This window comes from Amblyomma mixtum, chromosome 2, assembly GCF_055824585.1.
Source record: "Amblyomma mixtum isolate Tamu chromosome 2, ASM5582458v1, whole genome shotgun sequence".
NCBI lineage: Eukaryota > Metazoa > Arthropoda > Arachnida > Ixodida > Ixodidae > Amblyomma > Amblyomma mixtum.
In genome coordinates this window covers 117,499,402-117,516,298 of record NC_143013.1, presented here as the reverse complement: position 1 = coordinate 117,516,298, position 16,897 = coordinate 117,499,402, and the positions used below count along the sequence as shown (strand labels likewise).

The 16,897-nt window shown below is 47.3% G+C and overlaps 1 protein-coding gene and 1 non-coding gene across 5 annotated transcripts in view; both read left to right on the top strand.

Moving 5' to 3' along the window:
* The first annotated feature begins 129 nt into the window (after nt 1-129).
* Nucleotides 130-16,897, top strand: part of LOC149360701 (uncharacterized) — a 38,375-nt gene continuing 21,607 nt past the window's right edge. The window contains exons 1-4 of one of the 4 annotated variants that reach the window (XM_089572481.1): nt 130-262; nt 7,409-7,556; nt 10,918-11,050; nt 15,202-15,244. In XM_089572481.1, the coding sequence (XP_089428607.1) occupies nt 7,480-7,556; nt 10,918-11,050; nt 15,202-15,244 (253 nt within the window). In that variant the 5' untranslated portion in view covers nt 130-262; nt 7,409-7,479. Of the gene's footprint in view, nt 263-2,451; nt 2,551-3,425; nt 3,547-3,651; nt 3,806-7,408; nt 7,557-10,917; nt 11,051-15,201; nt 15,245-16,897 lie in introns of those variants that run through there. The other 3 variants (XM_089572483.1, XM_089572482.1, XM_089572484.1) reach the window with 3 other exon arrangements.
* TRNAS-GCU (transfer RNA serine (anticodon GCU)) lies at nt 4,637-4,708 on the top strand. Its single transcript has one exon. It is a non-coding gene; the product is annotated as a tRNA-Ser (tRNA).

Here is a 16,897-nt window from a genome sequence, read left to right as displayed (position 1 = left end):
TTAATTAAAATTAAGTAACGTTTGAACTAAAGTGGTATTAGAATTTGCTACACGACTGTAGCGCCATTGCACAAGTCATCGCAGAAGGAATTTTTTTTTCCATTGTTGTGCCCTTAGTCCAATGTGTCCGCGCACTCCGCGTTAGTTCAAAAACGGGCAGCGCGCGACTCGGGCGACTCGGGCCTGGACACTGCGTCGCCGGATACTGGTTAGTGCAGGTGACATCCCGCTGGACCGGCCGTCAATTTGAAACGAGTTCGAGGTGGGTGCCTCTTTATTTTCGTGCTTCGATACGCAAGCATTTGCTAAGAGCCCGTTCTGCTGTAGGACGAGGTCTTGGGGCTGTCGTTAGTTAAGGTGCCGCTCAAACGGAGCTGTTTCGGGGCGTTGGTTTGTGTGCCTGTTTCCGAGCTGGCTCTTGTATCGCTGACGGTATCGAAACTGAAAGGCGGCCGACCATTTAAACTCTGAGCCGCATGCTCCGAATGTGGAGTGGGCGGTAATTGCGCGCTGACGGTGGACGACAAAGGTTCGGTAAAGCAGGACGATTAGAAGACGGAAGTTGCTGCTGGGCGACGTGCGGATGCACGGGAGAGAATTTCGGAGCGTGCCAGACTCGCCCATCGCCCAGCAGATATGAACATGGGCGTCCGGAGGGGGGAGCAAGGGGGGGCGGTTGCACCCCCATGGAAAATCACTCACTCGAACCGTGAGTGGGCGCATTTGTTTTTCAGTCCCGGACTGTCCGGGACTACTTGCGGACTCGAGTCCGGTATTTGTTTTTCTCGGGCAGCCCGAAAGCTCCGCCCACCTGCCTGCATCGCCATAGCAACGCGTTCGTTTTTAGCCTATGGCAGTCCGCGGGCTGCTGAGAAGGCAGCAGACGACAGCTGCGCGCCGCGCTGGCAGCCATATTGAGTTAGACTCCGTGTGCATTTTGAGTACTTTTCGTGTTCCTGGAGGTCGATATCATGCGTTAAACCTTCAAATGAGCTCCATAGCTGCTCTCTGAGCCATCGCAAGACTTTTTGTTCTTGCATCTTCGTTTATTTTCTTGAAATCCACCGCACACGGACGCGCGTTCGAAACTGCGAGCGCGTATTGTTTGCTCGTGTCGTCAAGAGGTTCTCGTTCGCTTGTTTTGCGACATGCTGTCTGTACGCTTACCTGAAAGCATCGCAGGTGAACCACTCGTATACTGGAGCAGCTATAGAGCTTGTTGTCAACATTTTTGCGAAGGCTTTCGTCTATCTGCCTATCCGCAACGAGTTGGGCTACTTTGTGCGAACTTCGCCGCAAGCAGTAGCGGCGAGCATACCTCCGAAGCTGAGTTCTGTAATGCACCTAGGCTAAGCTGACAGTACAGTCTTTAAATCGACTCAGTATCATGATCGAGCGCACGGCGTTGCTTCGGCGTCATGGTGGCCGTGGCTTGCATCGTCTGCTAGCAGATGACAGCGTCCTTGTACGGTAACCGAGGGGGAGCCCGGCTCTGGCGGCGAGTTCGAAAGCAGCCTATAGGTCCGTTCGATTATCCTGCACTCCCTGCACCAGTTCTGTGCAGTTCCGCGGAGGTGCCGCAAGCGTGCAGCGCCAGTTCATGCAGTTCAGGTGCAGCTTGGCACTGGCTGCTTCCAAAACGAATGGTCGAGTGTAGGCCTGGTCGTCTGCTAGCCTAGGCGTCGCCACCAAATTGCAGCCAGTAGCGTGGCGCCCATATATCAACGGCCGCCAATGTCCCGAGCCGCATGAAGAATCTTCAAACGGTACATCGCAGCGAAGCATTGCCATGCATCAGCCTCGATGCAGCCTCGCGGCAGCTAAGCGAACCTCACGTCTGTTCTTTTACTGAACACTATCGACTGAGCTGTGCGCGCGCCGACTTACATGTTAAGCGATTGCTGCCACAACGTGCATCATGCTGCGTGCACGTCTTTACCTTTTAGTTAACATAACCGCCTTCGACTACTGTATAACACTATTAGTCCAAAGGAAAGACGCCGGTACAGGTCCGTCAAGAACACGGTGGTCGAGAGATGCAAGGTACGTGCCAGCGAGGGCCACCGTTCCCACCTCCGTCGCCGCCTTCTCGGGTGGCCAGTCACGTTCCATAAGAGTCGGACCCGTGCGGGGCACCGTTCTCATCGACGAGTGGAATGATTTGAGTATCTCCGCCGTTTATCGCAAAGCGCAAGCCATCGTCGCGTAAGCCGTCGTCTGCTTCCATGGCGGCTGCAGCTGCACCGTTTCGGCACCGACCACTGAGGAGGTGCACAGTTTTGCTGAACTAGACCTGCACAACGTCTGCACTTTTTTGAAACGAATGGCGTCGTGCAGACGGCGCCATTTTGCACCGCTTAAACGAATGGCGAAGTGCAGCACCGCGAGAACCAGTTCACGCAGTGCAGGTGGCAAGTAGGTCATGTGACCATGACGCTTTTCCTGTCCGAGCGGAAGCCGAGACCTGCCAGCAAGTAGTCCGGGACTGGAAAAACAAATGCGGCCAGTGATGGCCGCACACCAGGTGCGGTGGTGCGCTCAGTCAAAAGGGTAAAAGCAGCCCCGCATGGTCACATCTGCGAAATGCCGCGTCCGGGCGTGCGTCGTTCCGCCGTTTTCAAACCACGCCATCGTTAGCTCTACTGAAGGGCGACCTGTTCCAGACATACAGCGGCACCGGCGAGCATGTGTTTCGAGCCGCCTTGAGATGGATGTCTCTTTCTTTGATCTCTAGAGAGATAGCGACACGGAGGCAGACAGTGCACGGGGCATCTTGTTTTCGCCTATGTCGTTACGCCGGTCACCGATGAATTCTTGAGGAGGGAAGGACAAATCAGCCGTGTCCACCCCCGCGTTGTCGGGCTGCTCAGGGGCAAGCGGGCGATGAGTTGGCGCCGCCGCCGCTCGCTGTCTCCTCCGATCCACGTGTAGCGCAGTTCGGTAGAAGCGCCGCTTTCAGAATCTCCGGCAAAGGGGATTAGCTGCTTTTGTTCACGGCGACGCAGTTTCCCGAGGCGCCCCCACACCAGCGTTCTTTGCGTCTTCTGTGAAAACCAGCGCCTTTGGTCAACGCAGCCCGATGGCGCCTGCCTGGCTCGCCTGTCACCTCTGGCTGGGCCTCAAATCACAACAGCGCCCATGTACTGTGCGTGTCAGTGCATGGTAAAGAGACCCAGGTGGTCGACGTTACCCGGAACTCTGTACTACTCCATCCCTCATAGCCTGAGTCGTTTTGGGGCTCTGAACCCCATAAAAACACAAACAAATTTTCCGACCGGAGTGGCGAGTGTCCCTTCCCCTCGGAAGTTGCGCGGCGTTCCTTTCACCCCCAAAGTGCGCATTCGGGGATACTGCGGCAAGTAAGCCCTCGCACGTGTGCGCGCCTCTGTGTTTGTGCTTGGGTGTTTTTAGTGGCCGGTTGTCAGAACCAAGACAGCGGACGAGAAAACGACGAGCGGCGAGCAGTGTGTGTGGGGTTGCTCGACTGTGCGGATGCGCAAGCAAGATGGAGCGAGGTGTATGAAGCTGCGAGCGTGCATTTATCTTGTAAATAAGTTTTCGTTGTATATATAGTCATCTTTTGTTTTCAACGTACGCGTTCAACAGTTTTTCCAATCAATGTGTATGATGAGTGTGCACCGAGAGCGTGTAATGAAGCACAGAAGTGAATTTATCACACGTGTAATTACGCAATTCGCCCAGAAAAATCCGAGGCGCCTACAGTTGCTGTTCAAGGAAGACTGACTGAGTGACTGTAGTTGCGTGTTTGCGAACATATTGTGCTGTGTGCTGGTCATCAATCCGGGTGAGTCGAGAACCCGTATGCAGGAAGACTGAGCACTCTTCTCCACGAAGTGATATAGCATCTTTTTGCATTTTTTATTAATTTTAGTTGTTTCTTCGTTGATAAACTCCAATGTACCTCTCCTAGCCGCGCTTTAATTTGCTGTTTGTAATTTTTCTTTCATGTGTGCATTTTGTTTAATTTTTATTTATATATAAATAAATAAATTTACTCCGCAAATAGCGCATTTTTGCTACGAACATACACCCCCCCCCCCCCCCCCCCCCGGGGCACCAACGGGGCCCCCCCCTGCAAAAAATTCTGCGGACGCCCTTGGATATGAAGATGATCGAAGTCGCCTGTCTCCGAAAACTAAGGAGGAATTTTGCCTTGCACGGACAGCTTCCGCACTCGCACGTAGTACGTGTCAATTGCAAAGTCTCGATGTTGAGCGCCCCGCCGCTGATCCGCATAAGCTTTGTACTTGGCCTGCTTTTTCTCTAGCCTCTGCCTCAGGAGCTCGAGGGCTGTCGTGGGATCGGTCGCAAAGCACTGATCAGCAGGCTATGGACATTAAGTCCAAGAAGTCTTGTGCGGGGTAAACGACCCTGAAGCAAAGTAGCTGGGGCAACTCCTGTCGTTGCGTGGGTGTACAGCGATAGACACCCGGGCAGACCACAACAGCGGTCCGCAGATCACGCCGCTCGTACAGTGCCAGCCGAACGTAGGGCTTGAAGTCCCTGTAAACCGCTCAAAAAGTCCACTGGCCTGCAGATGATAAATCTAATAGAAGCAATAGCGTGTCACTTGCTCTTAAAGGAAAGATGTCATGTCAGCAGGTGCAGATTACCCGCCGCGGTGGCTCAGTGGTTACAGCGTTCGGCTGCTGACCCGAAAGACGCGGGTTCGATCCCGGCCGCGGCGGCCGAATTTCGATGGGGGCGGAATTCTAGAGGCCCGTGTACTCTGCGATGTCAGTGCACGATAAAGAACCCTAGGTGGCCGAAATTTCCGGAGCCCTTCACTACGGCGTTTCTAATAGCCTGAGTTGCTTTGGGATGTTAAACCACAATAAACCAAACCAGCGGGTGTACATTGTGGACCGTAGTCTGATACAATCCCTTGAGGGTAGCCCTTGTGAGAAAATAGCACAAGGAGGAATTCCTTGACTGTTGTGGGGTTTGCACTGCTCACAACTGGCACCTCTGGCCACTTGGTATGGTAGCCCACTAGTGCGATTGCGAAGCGGCAACAGGCTGTAGTGGAGTTCGAACCGGGCAAGCAGACTTGTTGCATGACTGACACAACGCATTCCGTACAAGTTGTTCGATGTGCTCGTCAATTTGTGGCCACCAGTGTAGCCCTCGCAATCTGCTCTTCGTATGACTGATTCTTGGATGTGATTCTGCAATGTCCATGAGGCGGCATCGTAAACTTTCAGGAATGGTAATCCTATCTCCCCAGTACATCATGTCCTGCGGGATAACTCCACGCATTGAAGGTAGTACGGCACATGTTGCAGCAGAGATTTCTTGTCTGGCCACGATATAGATGCAAATATCATGGCCTCCGCAACAGTTGCATTGTTGATAGTTGCCACTTGCAGCTCTTGTAGAGCAACAGCAATGCAGACGAAATCGTCTTCACTGGTGTCTATGTCATTGGCACTAAAGAGTGTCTGCCACAGAGTTGTTGCCACAGAGTTGTTGTTGCTTTTGCAACAGTATAGTATAGTTGGGGATAAGTGTTAATGGAAAATACCTGAGTAATCTGCGATTCGCTGAGGACATTGCCTTGCTAAGCCACTCAGGAGATGAACTGCAAAGTATCATCAATGAATTAGGCAGCCGGAGCAGAGCAGAACGGTGGGTCTAAAAATTAATGCGCAAAAAACCAAAGTAATGCTCAGCAGTCTTGCAAAGGAGCAGCAATTCACAGTTGGTAGCGAGGTGCTGGAAGTGGTAAGGGAATATGTCTACTTAGGGCAGGTAGTGACAGCTGATCCAGATCATGAATGGGAAATAACTAGAAGAATAAGAATGGGGTGGAGCGCATATGGCAGTTTCTCTCAGATCCTGAATGGTAGCTTAACAATATCCCTCATGAGAAAAGTCTACAACAGCTGTATCCTACCGGTACTCACCTGTAAGGTAGAAACGTGGAGGCTAACAAAGAGGGTTCAGCTTAAGTTAACGACAACGCAGCGAGCTATGGAAAGAAAAATGATAGGTGTGATGTTAAGAAACTGGAAGCAGGCAGAGTGTGTGAGGGAACAAACGCGCTTTAATGATATCCTAGTTGAAATCAAGAGGAAGAAGTGGGCTTGGGCAGGGCATGTAATGCGGAGGCAAGATAACCGTTGGTCCTTAAGGGTAACGGAGTGGATTCCAAGAGAAGGCAAGCGAAGCAGGGGGCGGCAGAAAGTTAGGTGGGCGGGTGAGATTATGAAGTTTGTGGACACACGGTGGCCGCAACTGGTGAAGGACAGGGTTAATTGGAGAGACATGGGAGAGGCCTTCGTACTGCAGTGGGTGTAGTCAGGCTGATGATGATGATAATATATTTTTCTCAGGACCAACAGGAACAATACAGTTGCAGTTAGGAACTGAGCAGCTTTTAAACATTAAAGAGCACGTAAGTGAGCTCCTGCGGTGGTTAATTTGTTACAGTGCTCATCTGCTGACCTGAAAGAAGCAGGTTCAATTCCGGCCGCAATGGTCGCATTTTGGTGGAGACGACAGGCTAAAAACCTGAGTGCTGTGCGATATGAGTGCGCATTAAAGAACCCCAGATGGTCGAATTATCCGGAGCCCTCCACTACAGTGTCCGTCATAGCCTGATGATAAAAAAAAAACCATAAGCCATAAAGAACAAGCAGGTCAGTGCACAGAAGAAATATGAATGTTACAGAGGGAAAGTAAAGCTTCTATTGACACTGTCGATGCAACCTTCTGTGACAGTCTATTCATTTCAATTGTAGGTTCACAACAAAAATGAAAGATCAATCTGGAGCTGATTTCATATACCTTGAGTGGCTGTTCCCTTTTTGCTGATTGATTATAGGGCTTGAACAGTGATCAATACCAGTTTTGCATTGAAATATATGTTATGAAAGAATTTACTTCGTTATAGTGAGCCCCACCCTACTAAGTTGCTCTTTGCCCTAAGAAACTGAATTTTGGTCAACTGTACCCGCACTTAGTGGCATATTTCGGTTATTTCGTACCTCGTTATTTTGTTCCTTTTAGAGGCTATCTTGGCATTTCGATGTTACAATTTTAGCCGCATTGTGGCATTTGCCTGCAAAATTTTGTTCCTGCCTGCGAAAATTTGCACATAGGTGTTTTGCGTTTAAGAGATTCCTCTTTCTTGATGCCAGGATGTACCGTTTAGGCAGGAAAATGTTTGTTTTGACACCAAATAATTAATGCCTTTGGCTTTGGGTCCAATAGCATTGTGTGTATCATACCTTTGTAAATTGATCTTCTTTTGTAATAAAAGAAAATGTGTTGGCTAAAATGGCAGCTTTTCTTTTTTCTCAGGATGCCATCGCCATTTTCAAACGGGGTCGACATTTCAGTCAGTCTCAAAAAGTGTGTTGCCGCAATTTACTTTTTCTGGCAGGTAGCCTACCTTCCGCTGCTGACTCATCCTCCCCTGCTGCACTTAGCCAGCACTGACAGTGTGAAGTGAAAATGCCTCGCACCAAGAAGGGGCGTCCACGCAACTCTTCACTCCTTCCCGGCACCACGCTCAGCCCCGACTCGATCCGGTATGAACGGAAAGAGTGAAACATTGCAGTGCCATGACTCAAAAGATGTGTTGCTTTTCTGTTCTCTAGGCAGCTTTTTTTGTTTGCTTTTTGTTCCTGTGTCAGGCGTGAAGGGAACAGTATTTAATACTGGTTACCCTTGATGGGAAGACACATGACTCAACGAGGACTGTTTGTCACTGCCGCTGTTGTTATTTGCGAGAGGCAGTGGCATGACTGTGGTCATGTGACTTTGCGTTCTAGGCTTGCAGAAATCTCCGACCAAATGTGACTGTGTGGGGTGTTGAGTTTCTAGGACATTTAGCACTGGAACGACGTTGCCTTGCCTTATCTGGTTGCGTGACATGTCTCGTCATGTGACTGTATGGGACAACATGGCTCCGGCGCTAAAGTGTTCTAGAAGCAGCTCTTGTAAAACTAAGCATGCCCGATGTGTGCCACACAGCCTTTGTCGCCTGGCCCTGGCAGGCCTAAGGATTTCACCTCGGTCATGAGAGAAACTTTTTTGCTTTTTCATTCGCTGGCGACCTCTAAATGGCAAACAGCATTTCCTTGATGCCCGATCTGTGCCTGTGTCAATAGTTAGCCGTTTGTCAGAAGGGTCTAGAAATTTTGTGAGAGGAAGAAAACCAAAAAAGAATAGAGGAGCTGAAATCTGGGTTAGTTGGTACATTATACTTAATAAAAAACCAGCCAAAAAGACGGGGACAAAGGAGAGACGAGGCACACACAACGACTGGACTAACAACTGTGCTCTATTGAAAAACAGCCAGTCTCCCAGGAAACCTAACAGATCATGCGCAGCTCAACGGCACTGCAAAACTGCAAGCTGCGCATGCTCTGTTGGGTGTCCTGGGAGACTAAGTGTTTTTCAATAGAGCACAGTTGGTAGTCCAGTCGTTGTGTGTGCCTCGTCTCTCCTTTGTACCTGTCTTTTTGGCTGGTTTTTCTTAAGTAAAAAAAAAAAGAATAGAATAGGAAATAGTTATTTTTTTCGCGCATGGCCATCTTCATCAGAGCTTCGTCAGGCAAGATCTCCTATCAGCGCAATCGTAACTCTCAACATGTTCTGGCCAGTTGTCGGTCCATTTAAGCCGGTCCAAAAGGAGGTTGTGTTGTGTGACCCTCTTCTCAGAGCTGTGGACTGGGAACATCAAGAACATTGCCTGTCACGGCAGTCCCCAGAACATGAAGAACTGCAGTGAAGCGTATGCATTGTGTGGCCCCCAAAATATCTTTGCCCGCCGCGGTGGCTCAGTGGTTATGGTGCTCGGCTGCTGACCCGAAAGACGCGGGTTCGATCCCGGCCGCGGCGGCCGAATTTCGGTGGAGGCAAAATGCTAGTGGCCCGTGGGCTGTGCGATGTCAGTGCACGCTAAAGAACCCCAGGTGGTCAAAATTTCCGGAGCCCTTCTCTAACGGCGTCCCCCATAGCCTGAGTCGCTTTGGGACGTTAAACCCCAATAAACCAAACCAAACCAAAATATCTTTAGTTTGAAAGTTACGGAAACATTATAAGCATGCGAGCATGGGCACCATCCTTGGAAAAGCACTTTTGACCTGCAGAATGCTTACAATGGAAGGTCGCATTTCTCAGAGCATTCCCATGTGGGAGCAAATGCAGCCTCTTCCATTTGTAAAAGTAGAATTAAATGCCAAAAAATGAAATGCCAAACGGGCATGCAGTTATTTAATATTGTGCTGTCATTTTTTTTGCGGAGAGCATGTTTGGGAAACCTGTAGAATTATCCAAAAATCAAAGTAGTACATGTGATGGTTCACTGGTTCAGTTCTTTCCCATGCAACGCTGTGTCGACAGAAGGAAAGGGCGAGTGCTGCTGAGTTGCGTGAATGCGAATCGTACTTGCTCACTTTGTACACTGCTCTGTAGGTCTGCGCAGAGGTGCTGTGCACAGTAATATTAGCAGTGCAGCCCAAGCATGAGTACCGAGTAGTGAGGTTGCCTTCTCTTCAGAAAACGTGTGGGTTGATTTTATTTTCGTTGACATCTCCTTTGAACCTGGCCTGTCGGGATTGCCATTCTGCCTAGTAAATTCAAGTGAACGCTTTATTTATTTCATACTTTTTTAAACTTTCAACCCTATTCTGGTTCTGTGCCATACTAAGCTAGTTGCTTTCTTTGTTCCAGCTATGTTGCTTTGATTTCTGCGACAGTGTGTGCAGTCTGTTCATTCTGAACTGTATAACACCACCATCTGTTCATGAATACTTTCACGAAAGGCCCATCTGATTGGTGTGTATAAAGCAGGCTCAGTTTCTTCGGTCCACCCTGGCCTTGTTACATTCTGCAGCATAAAAATGACAGAACACCTCCTGCATTGCGCACAGATGTACAGTAGCAGACCGATATTTCGGACTCCAATAATTCGGACTAGCGCAATATTTCGGACTTCGCTGAGGAACCGTCGCGCACCTCATAAGAACGTGTACATTTTCATGGCCGATATTTCAGACTTGGTGTCTAAAAGTTCGAATTTTCGGACTAAATTCGGAGGCGCTTGCTTCTGTTTGCGTCTTCCCGTGGGTTACCCATGGGTTACCTCTCGGTCTTCGCGAGCGTCGTTGCCCCATGCAAACTGACTGTTCTTGCTTCGCGCAGCGAGTGCATTCATCCGCGGCATGACTGTGGCTGTGTCGCACTGTTTGGTATCACGATGTGATAGGGTGCGGACATGAAGAAAGCACGGCTATGACTCAGATAGAGTCTGATATTATCGCTTGTAGGCGGAAGATGGCGAGCGGCAATTTTCGCGATTTTGAAAGCCAGTTTTTTGCAGAAAAGTTTATTTTTAATTTCAGATTTTTCGGACTTCGATTATTTGGACCATTTATCAGGTCCCGCCGAGTCCGAAATATCGGTCGGCGACTGTAATGGGAGAAGAAATCTGACTCTTGATTTGCAATATTTCTCAGCAACACTCCCCTTTTCGTGCTGAAATAATGCTGATCTACCGACCTAGCCTATAGCTTCGTTTTTCTTTTAATATTTTGCTTTATCTTATCTTATAGCAACCTTTTTTGATTCTATTTTTCAGTTATTCATTAAGAGTTACTTTTTTCACCATTCATGGCTGTTTTACTGGCTACAAACCAACAGTGCCCACTTTTGCATGTTGGGTGATTCAAGTGCTTGGAAGGTCAGGTTAATAATTATACAAGCTGCATGCAAACAAAACTCTGATGCTAATTATGTTGTGCTTTGGCTCGGGTGCAACAGTAGGATGCCCTTGAGAGAAAGTGTGACCAAAGGCATTTTACATTTACTTTGCTGCATCGTAATTCATTGTGACAAGGTGTTTTCCTCCAGTCTTGTGATGTCCGGGGTTGCCCTTGGATGCAGGTACCTGGAGCTGATGGTGAGTGAGCTGCAGTGCACCATGGACCACTCCATTGCCACCGCCAGGGCCATAGCCAACCAGGTCCATTGCCAGGTGGACATGTGGTTCGACAACATGCTGCGCCTCGTGCCTGAGGTGAGAGGAGTGCCCGCCACTGCTTGGAGGAGGCAGCGAGAACCGATCAGGGTAGAGGCACAACCGACTGGATGGGTTTCTCGATTTGTCCTTGTCTGTGTGGGCTTCCTCGCTCCTCTGAGTACAACCAGCAGGCCCAAACCAAAATTTAATTCAACCACCCTGCCACTTGCCACGATATTCGTAGTGGGGCAATAGCACCCACACTGGCGAGTGCTGACATTTCTCTTTCACAAGCTGGATCATCCAGCGGTTAAGGACTTCATCTCTAAATGGGCTGAATATGGCATCCCTGACAAGACAACTCCGATGAAGCCGCACCTCAAGAGAATTTACATAGAAAATATTGGGAGCGTTCGAGTGAATGTGCCTGACTTGGTCAATTATTTCCCGAATAGACGAAACATCTGATCCCTGCCAATGTACGTGTCTCCCCTGAACTGATTCTTTTGTTGGCCTGTGACCCCAAGTGTAAGCTTTGTGGAGGAAACTAACAGTGGGATGATTCAGCATAAATTTATGAATGCTTGCTGCAGCTTGTGGTCTAATGGGGTCCAGTATGAAAGACTCAATGTCGTAACAACTGGCCAAGCTTCATATATGAAAGCCATGTTCCAGAGTCTCAGGTCTATATTTCATAACTTTAAACATGTCGCTCGTATTGCACATGGGCGCCATGGTGGCTCAGTGGCTATGGTGCTCGGCTGCTGACCCAAAAGACGCGGTTTCTATCCCGGCCGCGGCAGTCGAATTTCATTGTAGGAGAAATTCTAGAGGCCTGTGTACTGTGCGATGTCAGTGCACGTTAAAGAACCCCAGGTGGTCGAAATGTCCGGAGCCCTCCACTACGTACGGCGTCCCTCATAGCCTGAGTCGCTTTGGGACCTTAAACCACCATAAACGAAACTAAACATTACACACGCTCTGCACCGCTTTGCAGAAGTGCACCCTGTGGTTAAAATGTTTTTGTCCAAAATGAAAAGAGCGCTTTCAAAGCTTGCAATGTGGCGCTCGCTTTTCGCCTCTGCTACAAATCATCCGTTGCCTCCTTAACGAGTGGCGACATGGTGGGGCGTATTCCTACGAACAGCAAAAGAGTGCAAATACGGGCTGGTTGGTACATGTGTGAAGAATTGGATAAAACAGCGCAACAGAAGGCGAGACAAGAGAAGGTGCGCTGGTGTTTTTTCCTTCTCTTGTCTTGTCTTCCGTTGCGCTGTTTTTTTCCAATTCATCTACAAACAGCAAAGTATTATGTGGAGAACTGTCATGGTAGCAGTATCCATAAAAAAAAAGGCAACATCTGCTGCAGCAGAGTTGCTGCAAGAAACTGCAACCAGCGATCCCTTTAAGCTGTACAGTATCAAGAACTTCAAATTTGTTCGCAGTGCGAGTGCAACACTGGAAGCGGCAGATCTCTATATAGAGGTCCAATTTGAAGTTCTGGATTCCACTGCCGAGAAGCTGGATGGCGTGGCAAGCGAAAAGCTTCGCAAGTTGCTCCACAAAAATCCGCACAGAGTGGGTGCATGCACCAAGAAACCAAAATCTTGGCTGTAAAACGAGTATATAAGTGGAGTGATGGTTTTCTGAGTTCAAGAATATATCAACGCAGAAATGACACAACTTAAAGGTGCACTGAAGAGGAATCTGAACTCTTCTTTTTGCCACGGCAACTCAATCTACACGTTCCGAGCATTCTTAGAAACTTCGATTTATTGCCCTGTGTGGCCGATTTCCCTAATTAAATCGAATTAACATCCAGCTCCCGCCTTTTTTTTTTAATTCTCCCTCGTACGGTGGGTGGAGTCAACCAACGCGGGGAGTGCCTTTCACCCAGTCTCGTGGCGGCTTGCCACTCTGCCATCGGCGGAGTAATGTGTAGTAGTCCGTAGAAACAAATAGTCCGCGCGTATTTTTATTTCTGCGGGCTTATTTTGCGGTTATATTATCTGCAAATGAAACTATTTATTCACGGAAACCTAAAAAACAAAATGAAGCGAAAGCAATGCCTCCACGGAGCTGGCTGAAAGGCACTCCACGCGTTGGTCGACTCTGCCCACCGTACGAGGGAGAATTAAACAAAAAAGGCGAGAGCCGGACGTTAATTCGATTTAATTGGGGAAATCGGCCACACAGGGCAATAAGTCGCAGTTTCTAAGAATGCTAGGAACGTGTAGATTGAGTTCCCGCGGCAAAAAGAAGAGTTCAGATTCCTCTTCAGTGCACCTTTAAAACAAGGAGACCCTGGAAATGTTTGACTGCTCTAGGGTTAGGTCTGCCACTGTCAAAGCCGCGTTGTTGCACTCGTGTATCCATCACAGGTTACGTAGGTTTGTGGCCAGCACCTTGGCTACATTCTTCGAAACAAATCACATGAGTTCCATAATACAGAGAATTGAATGAGATGATGGTATTTCAGCGTGCTGTAGTGAGTGTGACATTAGACAAGTTTCAAGGAACAGATGACAGGGGCACTGACCAGTAACCAACTTTTGGAAGGCCTTGAGGGCTGTCAGGCAGCTTACTTGGCATGCACGTAAAAAATAGTGGAAAAAAAAAAAAGTCAAGCTCTGTGAATGTGGAAAGAAGGCAGTATGGACCGGTGAGAAAGGTAGGGAGGGTGAAACTGCAATAGAGTAAAGTAGTGAAGAAGGGGGCGAATATTCACTCTAGGGTACCTCGATGCAGCTTGTTTCCACTGATATAGTAAAGATTTTTGCTAGTCTGAGTGACTTCACTGTGAGGGGTGGCTCTACTATAATTAGTGTTTTTTTTAGTTGGTGATGGCATGGATCTCGGGAGGCTGTCTGGTAACTCTGCTACTTACTAAACGCTGTGTTGGCTGAGAAAACTGCATAGAAATACTTTTCATCCTGCATTGTCAGGCTATATGCTTGTTCTTTTCAATTATTACATTCTATGTTATCACATTTTCAGTTTCATCCAAGCATTATGGAAGGATTTCCATGAATATAACGCGAAATGTGGGAGAGTTGATTCCATATGAAAACAAAGCTTTCCTTGAGTGTGGCTGTCGGCTTCCGCAGCCTCATTGTCATTCAGGAGGCAATAGTTAAGAGATGGGCGTGACGCAATCAACTGCAGTAAAAGCTAATCTGTGCTTCGCACCACCAAGTGCTGCGACTGTCCACCCCTTTTTCTTTCGTCCCTACACCTCGCTGTGCTTTTTTACTACCCTTCTTTTCTCAGCTGCCCACATTGCCTTTTTTTCCACGCGTGTCGCTCGCTTTGCCTCACAGCCCAAGGTCTTCCCAAAGTTGGCTTCTCCTTGCACCTCACGAGCCTGGTGGTTAAGCCATCTTGAAGACTGCCATTTTGTCATCTTTGCTATCCATTTATTTATTTGAAATACAGGCCCATTGGGCATTGTGCAAGGGGGGCGAAAAATTCTATACGGTACATTAATAGCCATAGGAAACAAAAGGGGAAACTTAGGATGATGACAAAAAATAAATCAACAATACGATGCATTAATAACAATGAAACAAAAGGGAAACATACAGTCATGATAAACAATATTTCAAAAAATTAGAGAAGTAAAAACAAGGCGAAAACCCACTGACTGTTGGTTTTGAAGTTACACCTTTACCTCTCTGGGGCCCTGAGCTGTCCCAGACTTTGCGTGCGCCCCAATGTCATTGTTGTGCGGGATGTTTGTCTCCATGAGAAGACGCTGTCTTTACTATAAACAAAAAAAAGTAGTGTTCTGTGGAAGGCGAAATGAGACCGTAGTTTACCTTTACCATATCAGTGTTTACTATATCAGGGTTTACTGTAACGAGGTTCTACTACTAGTACACTGGTCCCTAGGGACTGCAGTGCCCGAGTTGAAACTTGGCACCCGTTATAGACCTTTCCTTTGGTGCGAGGGAGATATATCAGAATGCCTCCTCGCTGGGCTGTTGCAAACTGGTTTTGCTGCTACCGTGCTAGCACCGTGTGCTCACAACAGCCCAGCAAACAGTATGGCGACACCCAGGAAGCCCGTATTGGAAAGGTCTGTAGCCACTGTTTTCGTGAGTGTCTGGCGTCTCATATCTGCACACTGTGCACTGTTGTGACTATGATCTGAGCGCTTTTTGAAGGTCTTCGAGTTTAGTGCATCTTATTTTTCTTTTGCAATGCAGGAAATCCTCAACAAGCCATACCTGGAGGTCCGGGACAGCGGCAGTAAGTGTTTGCATGGAACCACCTCTCCTCTGAATCTCTTGAGCACCTTTGGCACACTCCCGTAAGGGGGGAGCCTGGTCGTGAAAAGAATTTTTATTAATCTATTCACAGTTAAGAAATCTTCAGGGAATATGTATTCTTGTGTGCAGATTCTAAATATGACATTTAATTTAATCTAAAGCAGTTCCTTGTGCACTTGTGTAATTTTTATGCATGTATTTTGTGAAGCGCTTTGAAAAAAATTTCTTGCGGGAAACTTGCTGAAATGTAGTATGCCATTGGGTTCTCTTGACACCAAGGAATGCAATAAGGGTAAAATAGTCTTGCTGCCTATCATAGAACTTAAGTTGTAGGGTTTTGAAGTTGTCACTTCAGAAATGAGAAGAAAAGTGTGTATTCCTGTTTCTGAAGTGGCAGCTTCAGTACCCTATTACTCAAGTTCTATGAGAGCCAGGATGATAATTTTACCCCTATTGCATTCCTTGGTGTCAAGAGAACCCAGTGGCATACATTTCAGTGAGTTTCCCGTAGCAAATTTTCTTCAAAACTCTTCGCAAAATGCTTGCATAAATGTTGCATAAGTGCTTAAGGAATTGTTTTACATGAAATTAAATGACATAGTATCTAGAATCAGTGCATAAAAATGCATGTGCCCTAAAAATTTCATAACTATGACTAGGTTAATAAAAATTTTCTTTTCAGGACCAGGCTTCCCCCGTTAAGGGGGGACACTGGCCTTAGACCTATTTTCCTTATTTTTAGTTCAATCCTATTGAAACTGCACCACCTTGCTCAGTTTTTTATACTGATTTCAACAATGAAATTACCTTTCTCATAAATTAGCCGGTTCCCAAGATAATTAATTTTAATTTGAATGATTAGCGGGTTCCCAAGATAATTAATTTTAATTAGTCATTCATTAGTACATCGGCACAAAAAAAAACTGCTCAATAAAACATCATTTTTAATCCATGGCTACATAGTATGATGAGTAGAAAGTGCAATAATCAAAACCATTTTTCCATTTTTAGCCTCATTAGTAATTTTACAGCACTTGGAATATCAATATTCAAAGTGTGAATGTTATGCATCGATAAACATTGCGAGATTATGAATTTTTGAAGTGCGATTGAACAAATCTGCTTTGATTATTGCATACACTGTGCCTTCAGCTTCCCTTAGCAAACAATATGACATCTCTATCTGTCCTAGATGTTGAGATATCGACATACTAGGACAGCCAGAGGTCCAAAATTTTCATGCCATTAAATTGTCTGCTCCTGCATAAATTCAGCCCACACGATGATCTGAATTTAATATTATGGTTAAAATGCTGATTTCTTGAAGGAAAAAATTGGCGCAGTTCGAAAATAATAGCTGTAGATTCCACAAATGTCACTTTTTGAAAATCGATTTTTTGGTCATTTTTTGGTCTCAAAGACCAGTGTCCCCCCTTAAATGAGCCGCTACATTATTTCAGCACCTGTCGTGGTGGCTCAATGGATAGCGTGCTTGAATACTGAGCCGGGTGACCGGCTTCAGTGCCAGCCTCACTGGCCGTGTTTGAATGGCGACAAAACGCAAATGGCATCTGTGTGCTGTGCGATGTCAGCGTACAGTAAAAATCCCCTCATAGTCAAAATTAATCCGGAT